Source organism: Salvelinus alpinus, chromosome 2 (assembly GCF_045679555.1).
Source record: "Salvelinus alpinus chromosome 2, SLU_Salpinus.1, whole genome shotgun sequence".
Classification (NCBI taxonomy): Eukaryota; Metazoa; Chordata; class Actinopteri; order Salmoniformes; family Salmonidae; genus Salvelinus; species Salvelinus alpinus.
In genome coordinates, this window is record NC_092087.1 from 121,434,459 (window position 1) to 121,460,190 (window position 25,732).

The 25,732-nt window shown below is 46.2% G+C and overlaps 1 protein-coding gene across 15 annotated transcripts in view; it reads left to right on the top strand.

Annotated features, from left to right (window-relative positions):
- LOC139568526 (myosin-10) overlaps positions 1-25,732 on the top strand; it is a 91,172-nt gene that overhangs the window by 20,809 nt on the left and 44,631 nt on the right. For 7 of the 15 annotated variants that reach the window (XR_011673625.1, XR_011673626.1, XR_011673624.1 and 4 more), the window contains exons 4-8: positions 17,215-17,242; positions 19,634-19,742; positions 22,179-22,208; positions 22,469-22,486; positions 23,674-23,691. Coding sequence is in view for 12 of the 15 variants with exons in the window: in XM_071390407.1 (XP_071246508.1) it covers positions 17,215-17,242; positions 19,634-19,742; positions 22,179-22,208; positions 22,469-22,486; positions 23,674-23,691 (203 nt within the window). In the remaining 3 variants the exon portion in view is untranslated. The remainder of the gene's footprint in view (positions 1-17,214; positions 17,243-19,633; positions 19,743-22,178; positions 22,209-22,468; positions 22,487-23,673; positions 23,692-25,732) is intronic. The other 8 variants (XM_071390411.1, XM_071390417.1, XM_071390419.1 and 5 more) reach the window with 4 other exon arrangements.

The following is a 25,732-nucleotide window of genomic DNA, read 5'->3' on the forward strand; positions in this document are numbered from 1 at the left end:
GTCCGTCCAGTGGGGGTCGGTTGTGACGAGTTGGGCAGTCCCGTCATCCAGGCCCTGCCTGGTGTCAGTTTAGACAAGGAGGAAGTTCTCTCTCAGTGTGGAGAATGTGTGCATTGACACCTCAAGTAGTGTCCTCTGTGAAGAATATCTTCAAAGACACTGGTTGGATGTACTGGTAATGTAGTGTTAATTCCACTATCGGACACTGCATGTGCATGCAAATACATAGTGCTTCCCCAATCATACTTTTGTTATGAGCCCTACTTGTCCCATGACCCAGTGAGTTTTTCCCATTACCCCCTTCACACCCTCCAGCTTCCTCACACCCTGAGCATCTGCATGGATGTAGGGGTGGGTGGCAGGGACTGGAGACTTGGACTCGAAGTAAGTGCCATTTCAAATCCAAATCACTTCTTTGTTTTCGCTTGATTTCATCCATTTAAATGAGGCATCGGTTTCTACCAATAACCAATTTAGAAATGAAAGGATACCTCTCAGGACCTGAAGTTCCTATGCACTTTTATGCAGGCTTGTCACAGTGGTAGTCATTAGAGGTCGACCGATTATGATTTTTTTCAACACCGATACCGATTATTGGAGGACCAAAAAAGCCAATACCGATTATTGGAGGACCAAAAAAAGCCGATACCGATTAATCGGCCAATTTTTTTATTTTAATTTGTTTGTAATAATGACAATTACAACAATACTGAATGAACACTTTTCTTTTACCTTAATATAATACATCAATAAAATCAATTTAGCCTCAAATAAATAATTAAACATGTTCAATTTGGTTTAAATAATGCAAAAACAAAGTGTTGGATAAGAAAGTAAAAGTGCAATATGTGCCATGTAAAAAAGCTAACGTTTAAGTTCCTTGCTCAGAACATGAGAACATATGAAAGCTGGTGGTTCCTTTTAACATGAGTTTTCAATATACCCAGGTAAGAAGTTTTAGGTTGTAGTTATTATAGGAATTATAGGACTATTTCTCTCCATACCATTTGTATTTCATATACCTTTGACTATTGGATGTTCTTATGGGCACTTTAGTATTGCCAGTGTAACAGTATAGCTTCCGTCCCTAACCTCGCCCCTACCTGGGCTCGAACCAGGAACACATCGACAACAGCCACCCTCGAAGCATCGTTACCCATCGCTCCACAAAAGCCGCGGCCCTTGCAGAGCAAGGGGAACAACTACTCGAAGTCTCAGAGCGAGTGAGGTCACCGATTGAAGCGCTATTAGCGCGCACCCCGCTAACTAGCTAGCCATTTCACATCGGTTACACAGCCTAATCTCGGGATTTGATAGGCTTGAAGTCATGAACAGCTCAATGCTTGAAGCATTGCGAAGAGCTGCTGGCAAACGCACGAAAGTGCTGTTTGAATGAATGCTTATGAGCATGCTGCTGGCTACCATCGCTCAGTCAGACTGCTCTATCAAATATCAAATCATAGACTTAATTATAACATAATAACACACAGAAATACGAGCCTTTGGTCATTGATATGGTCGAATCCGGAAACTATAATTTCGAAAACAAAACGTTTATTCTTACTGTGAAATACGGAACCGTTCCGTATTTTATCTAACGGGTGGCATCCCTAAGTCTAAATATTGCTGTTACATTGTACAACCTTCAATGTTATGTCATTATTATGTACAATTCTGGCAAATTAATTACGGTCTTTGTTAGGAATAAATGGACTTCACACAGTTCGCAACGAGCCAGGCAGCCCAAACTGAAGGTTGCAAAAACGAATCCCCAAGCTGACAAAGTAAAAATCTGTCGTTCTGCCCCTGAACAAGGCAGTTAACCCACCGTTCCTAGGCCTTCATTGAAAATAAGAATGTGTTCTTAACTGACTTGCCTAGTTAAATAAAGGTGTAAAAAAAAAATCGGTGTCCATTTCCGATTGTTATGAAAACTTGAAATCGGCCCTAATTAATCGACCATTCCGATTAATCGGTCGACCTCTAGTAGTCATCGCCAGTATAGTCATCATGGCTAACCAGCCAACCAGCGGTTTGGCCCTGAGCAGGTCTATAACCTGATTCAGTTCAGTGATTATGCGCTGGTACCCTGTACTGATTGTATGAAAATGCCGCTGGATCACTGCATATTGTTATGGATATCATCACGGCATTATCTCAGTGCCATGATTTCATCCCTAAATGTTGTGATAGTGATGATAGTATCACATGTCCCTTTGGACAGTGAAGTTCAAATTTAGCCGCGAGGAACAGGCATTTGCTTCATGTCATGTATTAGGTTAAGTATACTTAACATGAACAATGCACATTGGTCAACATTTCTGCAACTGTGCCAGATTTAGCCAGCCGGATCATTTTCATCTGTCGTCCCTGGGCAGTTTGTTATCTTCACAGTTTGTAGGCCTCACATCTTCATCCAAGGAAGTCAACTTCCAGACAGTCAAATCAAGTTATTGGCTAAAAGATGTCTAAACCTTTCCAGGGGCCAGTCATTATCCCAGCATTTCTGAGATGCCAGCCAATGGCCAGATGGAGGGTTAAATGAGGTGTAACGTTACAAAGCCCTGGTTGTGTAACTAGGCCTCCCCCCACCACAACTAGACCCACACATCTGCCATGAATTACTTCTCCAGATTCCTTCCATAATCTCCCTCGTTGCTCTGGACTGATGGCGTCCAGTCATTTACAAGGGGCTAATTCAAACATTTCTGGAACGTGTCGTTAAGAAATGCGAAGCGCTGATGTTCTCTTGAATGAAACCATGTGTTGGTTGAGAGAAGAAACGCCCATGTCAGCATGGGGATTTCAAGAGTGGACTGAACTCGCATCAACGGCAACACTGTCCCTCAGCAACATAGTTGTCCAACAGCAAGGCTTTGTGAGATTGAAGAGAAGAATGGCCTCTGGAAGGACTCTCCCTTGTGTTTGGATAGGACATTAGATCCACTCAAGGCAGATCTATATTGGCCTCAAGCTTGGAGCAATAAGCCTACATTTGTTAAGTAAATGGTGTGGAGGAAAATTCCCGTGGATGGAGACCTCATGTACAATGTACGGTCTAGACTCAAAGCGAATGTGGGTGTGGGTGTGTTATTACGATGTAGGCCTAGTGTGTACACTCTGGGACCCGCTGCATCCCTTGACCCACTTTGTACCAATAAGACCTGTTATGGTTTTTATGGCCAAAGTTCTTTTGAAAAGAATCCAAGGCTTTGTGCATAGCCCGCCTCGTCCATCCTGTGAGTACTAGAACACACTGAGTACACACAGAGATTGTTGTTAGTCTATTGAAAAAGAGACCTGCTACATGTTTTAAGGAATTACAAGTAGAGCCAAGAAAACACAGGCTTGATCAAATTTTTGGAATCAAATCAAATCTCATCGTATTTGTCACATGCGCCGAATAGACCTTACCGTGAAATGCTTACTTATAAGCCCTTAACCAACATTGTAGTTCAAGAAATAGAGTTAAGAAAATATTTACTAAATAAACTAAAGTAAAAACAAATTGTCAAAAAGCAAGTTGTCTTGCTTTTACCTGGTTCAGAAGAACATTGATGAGATGCAGTTATGGATGCTGAAAGTACTTGATGAATTACGGTACTGATTAATGTGTTTAATCAAATTCAATCCCTCATTTCCTCTACGCTCTTAGAAAAAAGGGTTCCAAAAGGATTCTTCGGCTGTCCCCATAGGAGAACCCTTTTTGGTTCCAGGTAGAACCATTTATGGTTCCATGTAGAATCGTCTGTGGAAAGGGTCTAATAGTTGGAACAGCTTTGATTGAGTTAGCCTGCTCTGTTGCTTTTCTCATATGTTATGGAATTGAGATAACATTTGTCCCATTCCCGCCCCCAATTTCCAAGTCTTTGTGGCCCTAAACTCATTCAACCTGCAGGGAATTTTTACCCTGAATATCAGCAGATTCAGCACTCCTCTGATGTTTCCAGCTGCCAAACATGGGAATGATGTCCCTGGAGACACTCTGCAGTCTGAGCACCTAAACGACCGTGCCCTCCAGACAGAGCAAAGGTCTAGCTGTTTCTTTAGCCTCCCCTGAGATCCACGGCAGGCCCGGCAATACTGCAGCACACAGCCATTTTCCCTGGAGATATAATACGAGCATGGTTGATGTCATAAACCTATAAAGTTCTGGAATATGCTGACAATGATCCATTTCTATGGCCTTTTCCCTCTAAGGTTTTTAAAACAGCTGGCATTAAGCCAGTGGAGCCAAATGCTCCACCATCACTATGCCAACGCTCCACCATTATTATACCAACGCTACTTTGTACCACATTGAAGAAGCTAGAGAATATCCATTACCCTTGTTTCTTGCAGTGACCAAACCTCTCTGCTGGCCATTACAGTTCAATGGCAAGGAATGCAGGGGTGGCCATTGGGCTGCTGTATATCCTCTGGGTGAATAAAGAATAAATCATTGTCTGCAGAGGCGGGAGGAGGCTAAGAGGACTCCTAATGACCCCTGGCCTGGGAGGAAAGAAGCCACACAGGACACTGAGAGGGCAAGACCTGCTGATTACCCGTTTCCTTTTCTGTCCGGGGAAGGGTGAGACTGACTGCAGCTATAGCCAAGTCATCCCTTTTCTGTTGTGTTTTTGTTTTTTGGTTCTGTAGTGACAGTTCAAGGATAGCGAGAGAGGAATGACGTTAGAACATTGAGGAATGCGTTTGATCTCACCCGTGGAATTCAGCCTCGGTCAGGCCTGGATTGAACGATACAAGGGATGGGAAATGTAATCTCTGTCTAAGTGAGTTGGACCTCTCAACGTTCCATGGTGTCCAAAGTGTTCAGTATGCTACATTCTCCCTTTGAAACACCTTTCATGTTTCGTCTTGAATTTAATTTATTAGAACATCTTGGCTCAGGAATACAATCGCTTCAGATCAGGAGCCCCAGGTCCACGTTCTCCCCTTTGTTTTGGCCTTGGTTTGGACTGAGCCCTGGTCATTAGAGGAATGCGATCTCCCGTGCTCTAAGGGGGGGCCTTTCTGACGGTCCGGCAGGTGGTCTTGTGGCTGGCCTCTTTCCGGGAAGCAATCAGTCCCTCGGTTTGTGTGACTAATGAAAAATTACTTCAAACCACTACCCGCCAAATTCCTGCGCGGTGCGGTTGGTCGCCCGTCTCGGGACAGCTGGTTCTGTTTCTCAGCCAGGTCTGAGCCACATTGGCTGTCCACTCATCTGAAGAAAATACACTATGTGCCGTGCTCACAGTGAGAATTCCTCTCTGTGTTGTCACCCAGCATGGATTGGTTTTTGGCAGAGCTAGCATACAGTAAATGAGCCCTGTTCAATGTCCTCAGGGCCTTCGTAAGCTCTTAATAATGGGCTACTTTTTTGTTATCAGACTTTCAACTGCTGGGTTTTTCCCTCAGGTCAGTCTCACGATGGCAGGTGTGTGTTACCTTGCATTATACCCCATGATCTAAGTATTCTAAATATTGAAGTAGGACAAGGCCTCAGGTTCTGGCTTAATTGAGATTCCCTTCCCTTACTTTCTGTCACTCCTCGTCACTCCCTCTGTCCTTGCTGTGGCAGCTGCAGTCCAGTAGTACACAACCTGTCTCCTGTAATTTATCTCACTCCTGAGGTAAATATTAAACACAGATTTCCTAAACGTGTACTGTACCAGGTGCCTTGGTCTGGGTCACTTAACAACACACACTGAATAAATGTCCAGATGTCCGGGGCTGTCTAACTTCTCAAAATGATGAATCCGCCTAGCTAGCCTAGCCTATCACATTTCTCTTCTAAGGACCCATTTCTCAGGAAAGATCCACTTTGGAAATGGGAAACTAGATTTGCTGGGTCTGTCTATTTTTTTAAATTTCCCATCTGTAAGTTGATGTTGGTGGCTGAGGACCAACTCCTGGTTCTGCCCGTATCAGAAGCCATGCCACTGCTGTTTAATGGTCCCATATCAGAAGCCCTGCCACTGCTGTTTAATGGCCCCATATCAGAAGCCCTGCCACTGCTGTTTAATGGCCCCATATCAGAAGCCCTGCCACTGCTGTTTAATGGCCCCATATCAGAAGCCCTGCCACTGCTGTTTAATGGTCCCATATCAGAAGCCCTGCCACTGCTGTTTAATGGCCCCATATCAGAAGCCCTGCCACTGCTGTTTAATGGCCCCATAGCAGAAGCCCTGCCACTGCTGTTTAATGGCCCCATATCAGAAGCCCTGCCACTGCTGTTTAGTGGCCCCATTGCAGAAGCCCTGCCACTGCTGTTTAATGGCCCCATAGCAGAAGCCCTGCCACTGCTATTTAGTGGCCCCATAGCAGAAGCCCTGCCACTGCTGTTTAGTGGCCCCATTGCAGAAGCCCTGCCACTGCTGTTTAATGGCCCCATAGCAGAAGCCCTGCCACTGCTGTTTAATGGCCCCATAGCAGAATCCCTGCCACTGCTATTTAGTGGCCCCATAGCAGAAGCCCTGCCACTGCTATTTAGTGGCCCCATAGCAGAAGCCCTGCCACTGCTATTTAGTGGCCCCATAGCAGAAGCCCTGCCACTGCTATTTAGTGGCCCCATAGCAGAAGCCCTGCCACTGCTATTTAGTGGCCCCATAGCAGAAGCCCTGCCACTGCTATTTAGTGGCCCCATAGCAGAAGCCCTGCCACTGCTATTTAGTGGCCCCATAGCAGAAGCCCTGCCACTGCGGTTTAATGGCCGTTTCAGAGGCCAGGGGCTTTGCCTCTTAGACCCCATTCACAAGCAGGCACTCCACAGTGTTTGTTTTTGTGAGTGTTATCTTGACTGCTTTAAGCACAGATGACGGCTAACAGGGACCAGGCACAGAGGAACAGTCCACAACCCCCTATTGACCGCCTGCCAGCTGTTTGCTGTCAAAGACAGCTTTTCAGCTTGTGAACGCCTCTCGACCAATCATAATGCCTTGCCGGAATTAACTGTTTTATAATGAGATGGTAACAGAAAGGGGGAGAGGATTGGTTCATGCAGGCTATGTCAGAGAGAACATACACAGTGTACAAAACATTAGAAACATCTTCCTAATATTGAGTTGCACCCCCTTTTGCCCCCAGAACAGCCTCAATTCGTTGGGGCATGGGCTCTACAAGGTGTCGAAAGCCTTCCACAGGGATGCTGGCCCATGTTGACTCCAATGCTTCCCACAGTTGTGTCAAGTTGGCTGGATGTCCTTTGGGTGGTGGACCATTCTTGATACACACAGGAAAAAGTTGTAAAAACCCAGCAGCATTGCAGTTCCTGACACACTCAAACCGGAGCACCTGGCACCTACGACCATACCCAGTTCAATGGCACGTAAATCGTTTGTCTTGCCCATTCACCCTCTGAATGGCACACATTCACAATCTATGTCTCAAGGCTTAAAAATCCTTATTTAGCCTGTCTCCTTCTCTTCATCTACACTGGTTAAAGTGGATTTGACAGGTGACATCAATAAGGGATTATAGCTTTCACCTGGATTCACCTGGATTCACCTGTCATGGAAGTGTTTTGTACACTCAGTGTAAATACAGTATAGTCTGACTAGACCCTTAAGCACTGCTGGAGTCCTGCCCGATGTACCGGCTTATAACTACTCCTGAGGTGTTATACTAACAAACTGACCACTCTAATGCTATAATGGGATAGCGTTTCCATACCTCTCCACACATTGTAGATGGCAAAATTGGCCAATTCCAGCAATTCTTCGCTCCCCTGCTTGCTGAATTACAGTCAAACTGTCAACAAAGTTTTAGGATGTTGGACCTGATCCTTCTGAATCTACAGGCCAGGGCAACAAAACACACCTCTCATTTTATTGTGGAAAGGCTGTAAACACCCAATGTTCCTCAGTCAGTCAAATGGATAGAGCAGTCCACACATGGTCAGTACAGGTGTTTTCTGTATATGGCCAGGTATTTGTCCATACATGGTCAGTACAGGTGTTTTCTGTATATGGCCAGGTATTTGTCCATACATGGTCAGTACAGGTGTTTTCTGTATATGGCCAGGTATTTGTCCATACATGGTCAGTACAGGTGTTTTCTGTATATGGCCAGGTATTTGTCCATACATGGTCAGTACAGGTGTTTTCTGTATATGGCCAGGTATTTGTCCATACATGGTCAGTACAGGTGTTTTCTGTATATGGCCAGGTATTTGTCCATACATGGTCAGTACAGGTGTTTTCTGTATATGGCCAGGTATTTGTCCATACATGGTCAGTACAGGTGTTTTCTGTATATGGCCAGGTATTTGTCCATACATGGTCAGTACAGGTGTTCTTTGTATATGGCCAGGTATTTGTCCATATATGGTCAGTACAGGTGTCGTCCATCCATATAGTAGATGTGAACGAGAGGCTTGCCTTCTGCCTTAGAGTCTAGAGTGAAGCCGAAATCACAGACGCCTGTCAACGGCGTGAAAATTTGCATGCGAGAGTAGCGAGCGTCAATTCACATACACTGTATAGCGTATGCCAATGAAAATCCATAATAAACAGTTATCTATGTTCCCTACGAAGCCCCTGAGAGTTATTGTTGTGAGTTCCTTAGATGTCCTACGGGAGCCACCGTACCTGTGCTAAACCCGAGTTGTTTATAAACAACCAAGTCTTTCTTGTTCTTCTACATAAGCGGTCCTCAAGTTTTCCAGACGTAGCCTGCCAAAGCTATATGCCTATGAAATCAACACAGGTAGGCTGCGACCTTAGCTTACTGCCCAATACATTATAAACTACATCTTTAGTCTACTTAGCATAGAGGAATTGTAATTATCTTCCCTAATTCTTTTCTACAAATGACCCCATGCAATCTATCTGCTTGTTTTACCAGAATTGCTCCGTGTAGACGCGTGAAAAATAGACTTTCTTGCTAATTTGACGCGCTATGATGCTGTTGACTCTCGCGTCACGTCTGTTTTCTCTCACTCATATGCATTCTATTTCCAGCATGAGCACACTTTTCGTTAGAATTGAGCTTGAGGCTCGTGGCTGGCAGGGATGTGAACTGGAATGTATGGCATGAGTCTGGTCACTGCATCAATCCAGCAGGGGGGATCTGAAGGGGGGAGGGGTAATGGGGAAGCAGTCTGCCCACAGTCCACAGTGTGAGATAGGCCCTATCCCCCCTGTCTCGTGGCCGGTTGGAACTTCCCCTGGAGGAGCCAGGATAACCAACAATGATCTTCATTTTGCTCTGGTTTTGACTCTGGTATCTGCTGACTGACATACTACTGCTCACCACACAACACTTGGATGATGCCTTTATTTGTTGCAGAGTGCGTCTGCTATACGTTATCAGTGCTCAGAGTTCATTTTGAGACATTCTCTTTTTTCTGAAACTGATGAAAACTAGACTATGGTCAATTAAAGCTGCAGACCACCAGTTTGTGTTCATTATCCACCGCGGCCCAGTGGATGTGTTGTACCTCTATTTATATCAAACTGGTTTCTGAGCTCTTCCTCCTTCAAAGCCACTTTGTTAACAGCAAAAGTGACCTCTGGAGCTGGGCTTTCTGAGGCGAGGGTTTCCACTCCATTGCCTCTCTTTAATGCCGGCATGAGCCTTCAATAGCGGAGGCTGGCCCAGGCCCAGCGGGCCACAGGCTCACAATGAGCTCACTGTCTGTGGGCTGAGATCAGCTCCCTCTGCCCCCCGCTGCTCTTCTCTCCCTCGTCCTGTCCTCCCTTGTCTCCTCTCCGTCGCAAACGCCACACGCAGAGCCACTGTGCTCAAGATGTCCTCCAATTTTTCACTTTGTCGCAGGTTTGACAGATGGTGACGTGTGTTTTGTTTTTGTTGTCTGTGGTCTGTGGAGGAGCTGAAGTGGAGCCATCCATCCAAGCCTGGTGGTTAACTTGTTAATTAGGCTGTAAATTATGAAGTAATTATTCTGTTATTTTGAGCATTAATAACAAATCTTTGGTACTGCCTTTTTCCCTCCCATGAGACAGTCCATTACTAAAGAATTGGCCAAACACTGTACAACTGAATAGGTTTTTAAATCATTTTAACAACCAATCCTATCCTATTCCGTGGAGAAGCCTCTTGAAGCCATCCAAAATAATCAAGTCATGTGAAGCTGGAAAGAACACTACCATTCATGTGAATCCCACACAACGGTTCTCATGACTAGGCTATAAAACAATGTTACAGACATAACAGCTCTGCTTGGTTCCCCATCTATGCCCAACATGGCTTCTACCCCTCAAATAGTCATCAGAATTTTACGATCTTGGAGAGGTTGTTAAGGTCGATACATTGGCATGAATGAATGGAATTCGAGAACGTCCTCTTGAATCGATTATATCCTTCCCGCGTCTGCAGCCGGCCAGATAAAGTGAGAGATGTTTCCACAGCAGCCTTGCTGTCTGGGCTGTGTTTGCGTCTGAAAGAGATAGGGGTTTTGGATGTAAAGGGAGACACAGGAAGGATGAGACAATGGGGTGTGTGCGTGCTTCTCAGTACGGCCATGCGTAGAGCAGCGGATGATGACATCATACCATGAAATGCCTGTAAATCCTTGTGCATCAGTGAGAATGTGTCAAGCCAGGCCCCCCGCCCGTCAAAGCCAGGAAGAACCTGCTCAAATCAAGGAAGTTGCACTGTCCCTGATGAGCCATCCAGCCATCCCCCCCCCACCCTGTTTTCCTCAGGCATCCCTTCCTACAGAACTACCCATCCAGCTCTGTCCTCTCTCCAGTTCACTCTTTCAAACCAGCTCTCTCCCTCCATCAGAAGACCGGGCCAGGACGGCCTCTCTCTCTGTGACAATACTGAGCCAAATTAGAATAGTTACGGCTACTGTAGCGAAGGACATTGAGTTTGTAAGAGTTTGTGCGCGCAGCGTCTCATGGTTGAATGATTGCCCTCCTTCCACCACAATAGTTATTTTATTGATGTATATCATGTTAACTGTGCTGGGCTGGAATCGCAAATGAGCTCATCCAGGACAGAAATTGAATCCGAACGTTCCCTCCTGAAGGCCAGGTCAAGACAAAGCCTCACCTTCAGGGAAATTGCGCAACTATTCAGGTATCATCCCTTCCTCTGATGCCTTCCAGTGACTCAGGAAGAGGTCATGGGTAATGTCAGTGGCCAGCCACCGTCTGTAGAATCTGTAGCAGAGACGGTGAAAGACTGTTGGCCTCAGCTCAGAAAGAAGAGGGGGAAAACCCATTTGGAGAAGGGAGAAGAAACATGTCCCGCTTCTGAGGCTGGTTTAATATCAAACGGTTTCCAATGTAGTTCTTCAGATGTGGTCAAAAACATGATTATTACGTCAAATAATTAATATTTGCGACGCAAAGCAAACATTAATATGACCGGCTGCCCACAACAAATGGCAACATCACGCTAACAGATTCCTGTTTTGCTACATTGGTTGTAGCACTACTACTGCTTTTATTACACATCAAGACGTTTCTCCACAACCCTTTTCATCTGCTAAGTGAGGATGAATGGAGAGGAGATGTACAGTACCTACTTGAATGCCCAGCAGCAACCCAAACTCACAGCGTCAAGACAAAGATGGAAACCAGTAGCACCTCTCTCTCTGTTCCTAAGAGATGGTGAAGACCCGCTAGATTTGAACACGACACGTTACATTCGTCACTTGTTACATCACAGCGACAATTCCACATGTCACATGAATTCATCGGAATGCTTTGTAGTGCACCCATCTCGCCGTCTCGTAGCTCGGGGTGAAATTCCTGAGATAATTAGGAAATCTAATCAAATCAATGTTTATTGGTCCCGTACAGTTGATGTTATAGCAGGTGCAGCTAAATACTTTGGTTACTAGCTCAAATCAAATTTTATTGGTCACATACACATGTTTAGCAGATGTTAATGCGAGTGTAGCGAAATGCTTGTGCTTCTAGTTCCTACAGTGCAGTAATACCTAACAAGTAATCTAACAATTCCCCACCAACTACCTAATACACACAAATCTAAAGGGATGGAATAAGAATATGTACATATAAATATATGGATGAGCGATGGCCGAGTGGCATAGGCAAGGTGCAATAGAGGGTATAAGGTACAGTATATACATATGAGATGAGTAATGTAAGATATGTAAACATTATTAAAGTGCCATTATTAAACTGACTAGTGATCCATTTATTAAAGTGGCCAATGATTTGAGTCTCTATGTAGGCAGCAGCCTCTCTGAGTTAGTGATGGCTGTTTAGCAGTCTTATGGCCTTGATATAGCTGTTTTTCAGTCTCTCGGTCCCAGCTTTGATGCACCTGTACTACCTCGCCTTCTGGATGGTAGCTGGGTGAACAGGCAGTGGCTCGGGTGGTTGTTGTCCTTGATGATCTTTTTGGCCTTCCTGTGACATCAGGTGCTGTAGGTGTCCTGGAGGGCAGGTAGTTTGCCCCCGGCGATGTGTTGTGTAGACCGCACCACCCTCTGGAAAGCCTTGCGGTTGAGGGCGGTGCAGTTGCCGTACCAGGCGGTGATACAGATTGACAGGATGCTCTCGATTGTGCGTCTGTAAAAGTTTGTCACTGTTTGTGTGGGTGGACCATTTCAGTTTGTCTGTGATGTGCACGCTGAGGAACTTAAAACTTTCCAACTTCTCCACTACTGTCACTTCGATGTGGATAGGGGGGTGTTCCCTCTGCTGTTTCCTGAAGTTCAAGATCATCTCCTTTGTTTTGTTGACGTTGGAGTAGCTCCTAACAATGCAATAAGCAAATATACAAATATTCAACAAAACATTGCACTATGTATAGGAATAATCCTCAAATCAAATCAAACATTTGGAAATGAAATAATTTGGGTCATTGACATCCATGAAAAGCTGATAAGGTTTAGCCTAGAGACAAGTGTTACTCCTTTGGTGAATACAGGAAAATACACAGCCCCTATGAAGGAAGAGATGCACCCCTGTCTTGAATGATTGACTACGGTACCTCACAGGAGTCAATCTAATAATGCATCACAATCCTTTCCGTCCACCTTTCCACTGCGCATCATGACTCTCCCAGATTGGATGGAAACTCTTTAAACCTATTAAGGCGTGTATTCCCAGAAACGATCGGGTTATTGATGTCTTCAGGGGTAAAAAGCCCATCTAACATAGAAGTGCTCCTCCTTGGTAGAGATACAGATTGGACAGAAGACTGTCTTCAGGGCTACGATGGAGTTCTGCTCCTGATGAGTCATTGCCGGTGTGAGCAGCTCTCTCTCTCTTATGCTATATTGGTCATGGTCTATTATAGTCCAATCTGAGAACTCGGCACATGGCACTTAGGCTATGAAACTTCATATGGAAAATCTGGTCAGTTATGTTCCCACCTTTCCCTCTATAAACTAGCTCACTGCTAGTAGATACGATGGGTACAGTACCAAACTGTGCTTCTGGGCCTTTACTTTGGGTCAGCCCCATGCTCTGCCTCTTACTGTGGGTCAGCCCCATGCTCTGCCTCTTACTGTGGGTCAGCCCCATGCTCTGCCTCTTACTGTGTGTCAGCCCCATGCTCTGCCTCTTACTGTGGTTCAGCCCTATGCTCTGCCTCCTACTGTGAGTCAGCTCCATGCTCTGCCTCTTACTGTGGGTCAGCCCCATGCTCTGCCTCTTACTGTTAGTCAGCTCCATGCTCTGCCTCTTACTGTGGGTCAGCCCCATGCTCTGCCTCTTACTGTGAGTCAGCTCCATGCTCTGCCTCTTACTGTGGGTCAGCCCCATGCTCTGCCTCTTACTGTGTGTCAGCCCCATGCTCTGCCTCTTACTGTGTGTCAGCCCCATGCTCTGCCTCTTACTGTGGTTCAGCCCTATGCTCTGCCTCTTACTGTGAGTCAGCTCCATGCTCTGCCTCTTACTGTGGGTCAGTCCCATGCTCTGCCTCTTACGTTGGGTCTGCCCCATGCTCTGCCTCTTATACTTTGAGTCAGCTCCATGCTCTGCCTCTTACTGTGGGTCAGCCCCATGCTCTGCCTCTTACTGTGTGTCAGTCCCATGCTCTGCCTCTTACTGTGGGTCAGCCCCATGCTCTGCCTCTTACTGTGGGTCAGTCCCATGCTCTGCCTCTTACTATGAGTCAGCCCCATGCTCTGCCTCTGTGGGTCAGCCCCATGCCCTGCCTCTTACTGTGGGTCTGCCCCATGCGCTGCCTCTTATATTTTGAGTCAGTCCCATGCTCTCCCTCTTACTGTGAGTCAGCTCCATGCTCTGCCTCTTACTGTGAGTCAGCTCCATGCTCTGCCTCTTACTGTGAGTCAGCTCCATGCTCTGCCTCTTACTGTGAGTCAGCCCCATGCTCTGCCTCTTACTGTGGGTCAGCCCCATGCTCTGCCTCTTACTGTGGGTCAGCCCCATGCTCTGCCTCTTATTGTGAGTCAGCCCCATGCTCTGCGTCTTACTGTGAGTCAGCTCCATGCTCTGCCTCTTACTTTGAGTCAGTCCCATGCTCTGCCTCTGTGGGTCAGCCCCATGCTCTGCCTCTTACTGTGGGTCAGCCCCTGGCTCTGCCTTGGTGACAAGAGCCCAGCCCTCGTCAGACTCACAGCCAGAACTGACCACAAAGGTCTATCTGGCGTCAGTGGCGAGCCACTGGAGCCCGGAGGAAGGGACTCACTGCAGAAGGGAAGGGAGCTGATGGCCTTTGTCTTATCTGTGGTACTCCAGCTCTGCCAGGCATGTGACACAGCTGAGAGGCCTGAGGAGGCGCTGATGCTGGCAGCCGAACCACAGTTAGTTCCCATGACCTCACACCTCACCACCCCCCTTACGCTCCTCTACTGCCACTCTCTGGTGCTAACCTGGCCGGCAGCCACGACCTTGGGTTCATTTGGAGCCCACTGGACTGATGGATGCCTCCCATTGTGTCAGTTTGGTCTGGTGGCAGACAGTTTGGTCTGGTGGCAGACAGTTTGGTCTGGTGGCAGACAGTTTGCCGCAGACAGTTTGGTCTGGTGGCAGACAGTTTGGTCTGGTGGCAGACAGTTTGGTCTGGTGGCAGACAGTTTGCCCTGGTGGCAGACAGTTTGGTCTGGTGGCAGACAGTTTGGTCTGGTGGCAGACAGTTTGGTCTGGTGGCAGACAGTTTGGTCTGGTGGCAGACAGTTTGGTCTGGTGGCAGACAGCTTGGTCTGGTGGCAGACAGTTTGGTCTGGTGGCAGACAGTTTGGTCTGGTGGCAGACAGCTTGGTCTGGTGGCAGACAGTTTGCCCTGGTGGCAGACAGTTTGGTCTGGTGGCAGACAGTTTGGTCTGGTGGCAGACAGTGCTTTATGTGGTGTTATACGAGTGCGAGGAATGAAGTCTTAGAAACATGGTGGCAATTACTTGGACTACAAGCAATCATTCTTTACATACTAAATGTATTATAACTTTGTAACTCTGTAATATGATCATAATGATCAATACTTTGTATTTATGTACCTTTTTTCGAAATGTTTTTTTCTTTTCTTTTTTGAGTGGCAGCCCACAGGTAAATACAATATGAACTGAATATTGAATTATATTCATTTGTATATTGTACCTGTACCCCCCCAACGAAAAAATTACAAAATTAATAAAAATGTGGTTACAAAACAAATCACAAATATTTCCATCACAGTGCATATTAACTGGAGTGCAAGGCAATGTTGACAGATGTTAAGTAATGTACAGTAGCATCAACCACCAGTATGTGTAGAGCTGTTCTGACTCTACAGTAACTTACTGTAATCTGAAGAAGTTAATCAACCCAGTGTCACATTTGGTTACAATTAATCAAATCCACTCGAGTTAAGAAAATTAAATCACTGGAACACTGTTTGATCGAAACGCAACTTGTCTGTTAACCCATTGGTGCCCCCGTTCACCTCAGCCAATTAGATGAGAAGGAGCTCAGTGATTGGCTTGTTGTCTGCAAACTGTCCCAACCTCGCTGTTACTTCAAATGGGTCCCTCCTTCTTCTTCCTGATTCTCTAGCCGTTAAACCAGAGCATCTCTCTCTCTCTCTCTCTCTCTCTCTCTCTCTCTCTCTCTCTCTCTCTCTCTCTCTCTCTCTCTCTCTCTCTCTCTTTCCTGCTGACTGTAAATCACATTGATGCTCTGCCTTCTTCCTAGAGAGCTGTGTTTCTGTCATCAGCCCACCAGTTCTATACAGGGCTCTAAAATAACAAGACTGTAAATACAGAGAAAATGGCCTTTGCAGTATTACGCCTACCGATGGACATAGCCGACATACAGTCTTAGACAAAAAGGTGTTATTTAGACCTTAAAAGGAACCGACCCCTGTTGGTTCCATGTAGAACCATTTTGGTTCCAGGTAGAACCCTTTTGGGTTCCATGTATAACCCTTTCCACAGAAGGTTCTACATGGAATAAAAAAGAGTTCTACCTGGAACCAAAAAGGGTTCTCCTTTGGGGACAGCCGAAGAACCCTTTTTTCTAAGAGTGTAGCTTTCAGCAGGTTTACACTCAGTTCCCCAGCCTAATAGCGACAAGGTACACTATCAGCCCTTATCTCTGTAATGCAGAGGTTTGGCACTACAAAGCTTTCCTTTGAAAGACTCCTCGATTCCTCCTCCATTTTGTGTGCCTGTGAAATGTCTGGATCCTGAGGCTTTTGAAATGTTTAGTCAAATTACATTTCGTTCCTGGTGCAGATAATGACCTTCAACCTGTTTGAAGGGAGTATCTCATTTGATGGCAAACTCACCAAGCTCAGTAAAGTTGGCTATGTTCTGTAAAATGACTTTGTTGTACATCTGTCAGCCAGTGATACATTTGGTACAAGACCTCATTTCAGTTTGAAAGAGGGATTTTGGGGAATGGGCCATAGCTGATGAGTATGCTAAATGCTGACACTGTATAATTTCTCTCCCCATTTCTCTCTCTCTCCCTTTCTTCCTCTCTCTCTCTCCCACTACCCCCCTCTCTCTTTCTCCCTCTCTCTCTCTCCCACTACCCCCCCCCTCTCTCTCTCCCACTACCCCCCCTCTCTCTTTCTCCCTCTCTTTCTCTCCCACTACCCCCCCCCCTCTCTTTCTCCCACTACCCCCCCTCTCTCTTTCTCCCTCTCTCTCTCTCCCACTACCCTCCCCTCTCTCTCTCCCTCTCTCTCTCTCCCACTCTACCCCCCCTCTCTCTTCTCCCTCTCTCTCTCTCCCACTACCCCCCCTCTCTCTTTCTCCCTCTCTTTCTCTCCCACTACCCCCCCCCTCTCTCTCTCCCACTACCCCCCCCCTCTCTCCCTCTTTCTCTCTCTCCCTCCCAGACCGAGAGGACCAATCAATTCTTTGCACGTGAGTAACCTCTGAGCCATGTCTGCTCAGCCCTTTTCTTCTCTCTTTCTGTGTTCTGTGTTGCATGTGGGTTGCTGGATTTACAGGAAAGTGTCTTCTCAGTTTGATTCCTTGCATCCAGCCTGCATAGTATCATACCACACTGGTTTGGAGCAGATGGTTTAGAAAGGCCATGCAGCACCAGCTTAATTGCATAACATTCACAATTCAATTATCTTTCCTCACTTAGTCCCGGAAATTAAATGGGGAAATTACCTGCCGCATTGCATTCCTGCAGAAGCTCTATTCAACTAAGAATGAAGTGTAGCTTATTGAAGCCGACGTGAATGTACTTAGCACTGATTATAGGTCGAAAGAGGAATCAATTGAATTGAACTAGAACAGAGCCAACTATTTTAAAAGGAGCAACTCGGTAACACAGAACAGTGAGACAGACACTTACGGGAAAGAGACTTAAGCTTGGGGCAGGGAAGCTGGGAAATGTTTGGTATTTCTGGCACACACACACACACACACACACACAACCCCTACCCGTTGGCTGTATTCCAGTCTAGCGCCCAATATCTACAGATGACAGGAATGCTGCCAAGAAAAATGTCAGCGTGGCATCTCATCGTAAGCCTCTGTGACAGGCCTACACCGATGATGTGTGAAAGAGTATACAGGGTAAAGTTTCTCCAAGTGTGTGTGTGTGTGTGTGTGTGTGTGTGTGTGTGTGTGTGTGTGTGTGTGTGTGTGTGTGTGTGTGTGTGTGTGTGTGTGTGTGTGTGTGTGTGTGACAGGAATGCTGCCAAGAAAAATGTCTGCGTGGCATCTCATCGTAAGCCTCTGTGACAGGCCTACACCGATGATGTGTGAAAGAGTATACAGGGTAAAGTTTCTCCAAGTGTGTGTGTGTGTGTGTGTGTGTGTGTGTGTGTGTGTGTGTGTGTGTGTGTGTGTGTGTGTGTGTGTGTGTGTGTGTGTGTGTGTGTGTGTGTGTGTGTTCTCTCCCTGCGCTGGTCTGAACCTGATCCACCACCACCCAAAATTTCCCTGGAACCCCCAGGGCTACAAGCCACCAGTCAACAAATATTTCTCTAGCCTCTCACCATACATGACTAAGTCTGGGGGAGCATGGAAGAATTTGGATGGATGTCGGAAGTGTGGCTTGAACACTATCATAAAATCTCACATCTGCTATGATGCATTTATATGCCAACTGTGACTGTGACACACACACACCCACTGTAGGAGACGGTGGTCATAGCAATGTAAACGCTGCACAGAGATGCCATGTGATTATAAGTCAGTCCCTGAGAATATGAGCCGTCTCCTCTTCAGCAAGGCGACCCAACCTGAGGAATCTAACACTTCCAGTTCAATGCCAACCTCGGGGACATTTGACACAATCACTCACGCACGGGCCGTGTCCAAAATAGCAACCTAATGCCTATATAAGTGCACTACTTTTGACCAGAGCCCGTCATTTCATACGCAGCCAGAAATACCCTCTGCTCCCGGTGGTTATTGAGCTCAACACTAAACACATCAGCCGTACAGCATATTCATAGTATTAGACTAGACTACCATAGGACTTGGCCACATGGCCAGGTAAGGGGAATCTGAAAGGAAAAAACAACACACGATTTTGTTATAGTAATTGGTTTTACACTCAGTGATTATTATGGGGCCATGTCATTTATTTGAAGATCATCATGTCGTTAGTTTTATTTTGCAGGTAATTTTGCTCAAATAGGTATAACCTAGCGTTGAGCTTGAGATCGCGGAGAAAGTTCAATGTTAACCGCCAGCGATTACGTAGAATGAGTACCTATTGTAAAACCACTGGTATGCATTGTGTGTTGATGTTACTGTACAGTAAGTGGCACTTGGGGATAGGATTCTGTCTGCATGGCTTGAAGAGCTTGCAAAAACATACTTCCTTGCTCTAAAGCTGTCATCGCTGTGGGTCCGTGAGAACCACCCTCAACCACAGCCGCTGAACTAAACTAGCGCAAAGAAAATAAACAGCACATATAGATACACAAAAGCTCTGCTACAACGCCTCATCCGATAAACCTCTCAAATGTGGTTTATTTTCACTTAATTTGTTGTTTAGCGGAGTTGCAGGGAGCAGAGCTTGGCTAGCTCTCTCACCCCCGGCTCAAGACTGTTTATGGAGTTTCCCAAGTGCCATAATCTCCTCACAAAAACATCTGCCAGTCAGAAAGACAGTTCTGACACACACACACACACACACACACACACACACACACACACACACACACACACACACACACACACACACACACACACACACACACACACACACACACACACACACACACACGTCATTCTTCCCCATCTACTAACCCAGGAATCTGTCTTGTATGTTTTCTGTCTTCTCAGAGGTGAATCTGGTGCTGGCAAGACAGAAAACACTAAAAAGGTCATCCAGTACCTTGCACATGTGGCTTCCTCCCATAAAGGAAAAAAAGACCACAGCATTCCTGTAAGTGTACGTTTCTGTCTTTTCTTTCTCTATATTCCCCCTACCATGTTTATCTCCCTACCACACCTCTAGATCTCCCCCTAAACCCTGTTCTGAAGGCCACAGTTACAGTATGTCTTTCTATTGAGGGGTAAGTGATGAAAGAGGAGTTAACAACTTGTACGGCCCAAATTGTCCCCCTAATACCAGGCCAGTCTGATCCACAATGTCCCCTAATACCAGGCCAGTTTGATCCACAATGTTCGCCTAATACCGGGCCAGGCTGATCCACAATGTCCGCCTAATACCGGGCCTTTCTGATCCACAATGTCCCCCTAATACCAGGCCAGCCTGATCCACAATGTCCCCCTAATACCAGGCCAGTCTGATCCACAATGTCCGCCTAATACCGAGCCAGGCTGATCCACAATGTCCCCCTAATACCGGGCCTTTCTGATCCACAATGTCCCCCTAATACCAGGCCAGCCTGATCCACAATGTCCCCCTAATACCAGGCCAGTCTGATCCACAATGTCCCCCTAATACCAGGCCAGCCTGATCTACAATGTCCCCCTAATACCAGGCCAGCCTGATCCACAATGTCCCCCTAATACCAGGCCAGCCTGATCCACAATGTCCCCCTAATACCAGGCCATTCTGATCCACAATGTCCGCCTAATACCGGGCCAGACTGATCCACAATGTCCGCCTAATACCGGGCCTTTCTGATCCACAATGTCTGCCTAATACCAGGCCAGTTTGATCTACAATGTCCCCCTAATACCAGGCCAGTCTGATCCACAATGTCCCCCTAATACCAGGCCAGTCTGATCCACAATGTTCGCCTAATACCGGGCCAGGCTGATCCACAATGTCCGCCTAATACCGGGCCTTTCTGATCCACAATGTCCCCCTAATACCAGGCCAGCCTGATCCACAATGTCCCCCTAATACCAGGCCAGTCTGTCATTCTATATGTCTGCCTAATACCGGGCCAGGCTGATCCACAATGTCCGCCTAATACCGGGCCTTTCTGATCCACAATGTCCCCCTAATACCAGGCCAGCCTGATCCACAATGTCCCCCTAATACCGGGCCAGGCTGATCCACAATGTCCGCCTAATACCGGGCCTTTCTGATCCACAATGTCCCCAATACCAGGCCAGCCTGATCCACAATGTCCCCCTAATACCAGGCCAGCCTGATCCACAATGTCCCCCTAATACCAGGCCAGCCTGATCCACAATGTCCCCCTAATACCAGGCCAGCCTGATCCACAATGTCCCCCTAATACCAGGCCAGTCTGATCCACAATGTCCGTCTAATACCGGGCCAGGCTGATCCACAATGTCCGCCTAATACCAGGCCAGCCTGATCCACAATGTCCCCCTAATACCAGGCCAGCCTGATCCACAATGTCCCCCTAATACCAGGCCAGCCTGATCCACAATGTCCCCCTAATACCAGGCCAGCCTGATCCACAATGTCCCCCTAATACCGGGCCAGGCTGATCCACAATGTCCGCCTAATACCGGGCCTTTCTGATCCACAATGTCCCCAATACCAGGCCAGTTTGATCCACAATGTCCCTTAATACCAGGCCAGTCTGATCCACAATGTCCGCCTAATACCAGGCCAGTCTGATCCACAATGTCCGCCTAATACCAGGCCAGTCTGATCCACAATGTCCCCTAATACCAGGCCAGTCTGATCCACATTGTCCCCCTAATACCAGGCCAGTCTGATCCACAATGCCCCCCTAATACCAGGCCAGTCTGATCCACAATGTCCCCCTAATACCAGGCCAGCCTGATCCACAATGTCCCCCTAATACCAGGCCAGTCTGATCCACAATGTCCGCCTAATACCAGGCCAGTCTGAGCCACAATGTCCCCCTTATACCAGGCCAGTTTGATCTACAATGTCCCCCTAATACCAGGCCAGTCTGATCCACTGGTATTTACAGTACAGTGGATTAACTCCAACCCTAGTTAATCCATATCAGATAATCCGTATGATAATGGGGGAATAATGATTATAGGACAACAGTGTCTGACAGTGAACATGGGCTGTGTGATGAGGTCACCAAAGGGTCAGGTCCTTCTGTAGTTATATGATGCTGGTACATTACCACTGCAGTCAAAAATAGGCTCATTAAGCAATTAGGCACGAGTGGGTGTGGTATATGGCCAATATATCACAGCTAACCAATCATCATTCAGGGCTCAAACCACCCAGTTTATAAAAATTAACCCATTGATAAAATGTGCCAATATATAGATGTTTTTTTTTGCATAACATGCCTGTAAATGTGTTAAGAGTCCATATAGACGAGCTCCAGTCCCATGATGTGTGTTGCCAAAGTGAATGCATCCTACAGTAGTACCTATAGTGGGCTCTATAGATTGTGCAGGCGTGCACAACCCTCTAACATATTTGCGTTTGTTCATTTGCAACAAACAGCCAGAGTCGCCTAAACCAGTAAAACTACAGGCAAGTCTTTACACTTTCTTCTAAACACCTCATTCATGTGCATGTTGCATCACCAACTTTCTGCTCTCAAACGGACCTACTGTTATGTAAACCTAGTGACAATTCAATATATTTCTTTGTGGCTACAGCCTGTTTTGTGAAATGGCGCCGTTGGTTATTTTCTTGCACACTGTGGTGAAGCATGTATGTGTAATGTTGACATCTGCGTCAAAATTAGACAAACAAAGTTTGGGTATTGACCCAGATTCTCTTTCTATCAGGCGGAAAATAATCATGTCGTAAGTTAACCTTAAATCTGGCATGAATATTGATGTGAATGCAGCTTTTCCATGTATACCTGTGGGTCAATGCACTGTACTGTAGTGTAAAATGTGTTTGCAAATGTTGTTATTCTACACTAGATGAAACAGTCATATACATGCCTTTGTTGTGTTTGGTCGCCACCAGTCAAAGTTTGGCAGACATGCCGTACTATGTGAGCTATTTTTGTACAATGCAGAGTAGAAGTTGAGCAGTAAGACGTTGAAATAGAGATGAATAGAGATGAGTAGAGATGAGTCTGAAGATAGAACTGACAAACACACACACACACACACACACACACACACACACACACACACACACACACACACACACACACACACACACACACACACACACACACACACACACACACACACACACACACACACACATGTTCTTCTATCCTCGTGGAGACCTAAAATGTATTACCATTCAAAATCCTATTTTCCCTAACCCCTAAACCTCTAACCCTAATTGTAACCCTAAACCTAACCCCTAAGCTTAAAGTAGCCTTTGTCCTCATGGAGACGTGGGAAATGTCTCCACAAGGGAGAATTTTCCTTGTTTTACTATCCTTGTGAGGGACATTTGGACATTTCAGTTCCCCACGAGGATTAGAAGAACAAGACCAAACATACACACAGGGTCAGTTACTGGACATTACTGAAAAGCAGACTGTCTGACTGTGGTTGTCATGACAGTAGTTAGTTCAGTAGCTTAATAATACTCTCAAGGCTTTTCAACCAGCTGCTGTAGGTCTTGTTGATACTGTTAAAATAATGGGAACGGCACATGAGGGCAGATGAGCAGTGTTCTGAATAGAGATGTGATGCTCACTATGGCACACTGCCCCAAGGCTAATATGAGAAACATATGGATTTGCACCCGTCAGTGAGATAGCTTCTTGGAATAGAGCCTTTCAGAATAACATATCCATTCCCCTGCTTCCTGTTTTAATGTACTGCTGTACATTTCACTTAAACCGTTTGCCTTTATGCATTATTTAGCCTAGTCCGAATTATCTTTGAGTACTACCTGTAATTGTCTTCCTTGGTGTGTATGTACGGTATGTATATCCTGTATGTGTGTTTAGTATCCATGACCATTAACACTTCCTGTTTATTTCCATGGTAACATTTGACAATCTACCCATTGACTACAGAGTGGAGCCCTGTTCTATGTGAGTAGCATGTAGTCCGTCCCTCACCTCTCTCTCACCCACCGTACTCCACTCACTAGACAAGCTCAAAACACAATGGGTAGAATATCCTGTAAAGGGGCTGCTATTGTCTCTGTGTACTATTCTGTATATCTGTCCCTTTTATGGGTGTCAGTGGGGGCCCAATAGCAGCTTCTGTTTCTATCACCTTTGGGACACTAAACTAGTTTAGTTTTAATCCACTCCATGCGCTGTATGGTGTCCCTGTTCTTACCTATAGTTGGCACTGCTTCTTTCAAATATCTCCGATTTGGGAAAATAAACATTACTTCCTAGTTTAATACATACTAATAAACACGTTTCCCACTTCCTAACTGCCATATCCCATTTGAAACAATCATACACCACCAATCATAAACAGTGCATTTGTAATATGTTCCACTGTTATACTGGCAGACATTGAGCAAGACTCCTGTCAGGACCTCGTCACAAACTTTTCTCCCGCGTCCAATTTGGCTCCCGGTGAGCCTGCTGGAGAGCTTTTCACTCGCGAGGTGCTGGTGCTGCCAAATAGCCATAGCAGGCTTTACTAAATAGTCAGTTGGCTTCCAGCTAGCAGGAGCTGGAGCTGGAGTAGGAATCTGGAGGAGAGCAGCTAGGGAGGGAGAGCCAAGAGGACCACTGCCCAGAGCTCAGCTGAACGGACTCCCCCAGGGAGAGAGGGCCATGACATGGTCCAAGACCTACAACAGCCTCTCCTCTGCTTGGTCTATTCAGACCCAGCCACAGAACGCCCAGCAGGGATGATAATGGGGATTTTAATCTTCGTACCTTATTGAATTCACCACGGGGTGTTGACTGTGGATTTTGCCATTTGTGTCTCAGTGGTAGTGCTACTTAGATCACTAATGAATCCCCTTAGAACTGCTTCTTCCTGTCTTTGCAAGTCTTTCATCTTCTCCCTGCTTTGCCATGGGGGAGGAGTTTACACAGATAGAAAGTTATTCTGACCTCCCCTTGAGGAGTGGGGGTTTGTTCCTGTTCCCCAAACCACAAACAAAAGTCCAGTTGCCTGCGTCATTCGCACTCTCCCAACAGTCACTGAAGTGGTATTCCGCTTGTGGACTTGGAGCAACTCTTGAAACGACTTGTAATGTCTGTCCAGCAGTGATTCTGGTTGTGGACTTGGATAGATTTGTAATGTCTGTCCAGCAGTGACTCTGCTTGTGGACTTGGAGAGATTTGTAATGTCTGTCCAGCAGTGACTCTGCTTGTGGACTTGGAGAGATTTGTAACGTCTGTCCATTGACTCTAGTCTGTGGAGCAGATGTGACTCCACAACCCTACCTGGCCTCTTCCTTGAAGATTTAATGGTACAGTTTTTACTGTTCCTCTGGCTCTCCACTCTCCACAATCTGGGCCAAAGCACTGCCAAAGGCCCTGACACTGATAACAAGTGAGGTTGAACACGCTACAAAGGATGTTTCCCAAGTTACAGAGGAAAGATTGAGAATAGAGAGGAGTTATTTCACAAAAGATTACATTCATTTCGTAGTCGTGTCAATGTTAACGGGATATTAAGTGGTACACGATAGCATTGTCCATAGTCACACTAACAACAACAATTATGTTATCAACAACTATATGTCCCTGAGTTCTTCCAGGCCCCCACCAGTTGTTGTCACTGTAGTGATTAGCCTCTTAATGTGGCTATGATGGTTTCCAGACAATGTTCATCAGAATAAGTGTAACGCATTCCATCAACAGTAATGTTATGGTCTTCTTGCTCACATAAACCAGATTATGTGGTACAATACATGTCCCGGAGGTCTTCCAAGCCTGTCAGTTGTTGGCACGGCTAGTGATTAGCCTCCTTACATGACAATGATGTTCTCTGGAATCTGTCAGAACAAGAGTAACACACTCCGGAACGCTGGAATGTGGGTCAGCTTGTAATGCTCCTAAAGTGGACCCCTGCTGGTGTTTTGTATTCACCCCTTTGTTCCTACCCTCTCCCCAGTCTGGTCCCAGTCTGGAGACTGAGTTTGGCAGAGATTTGCAG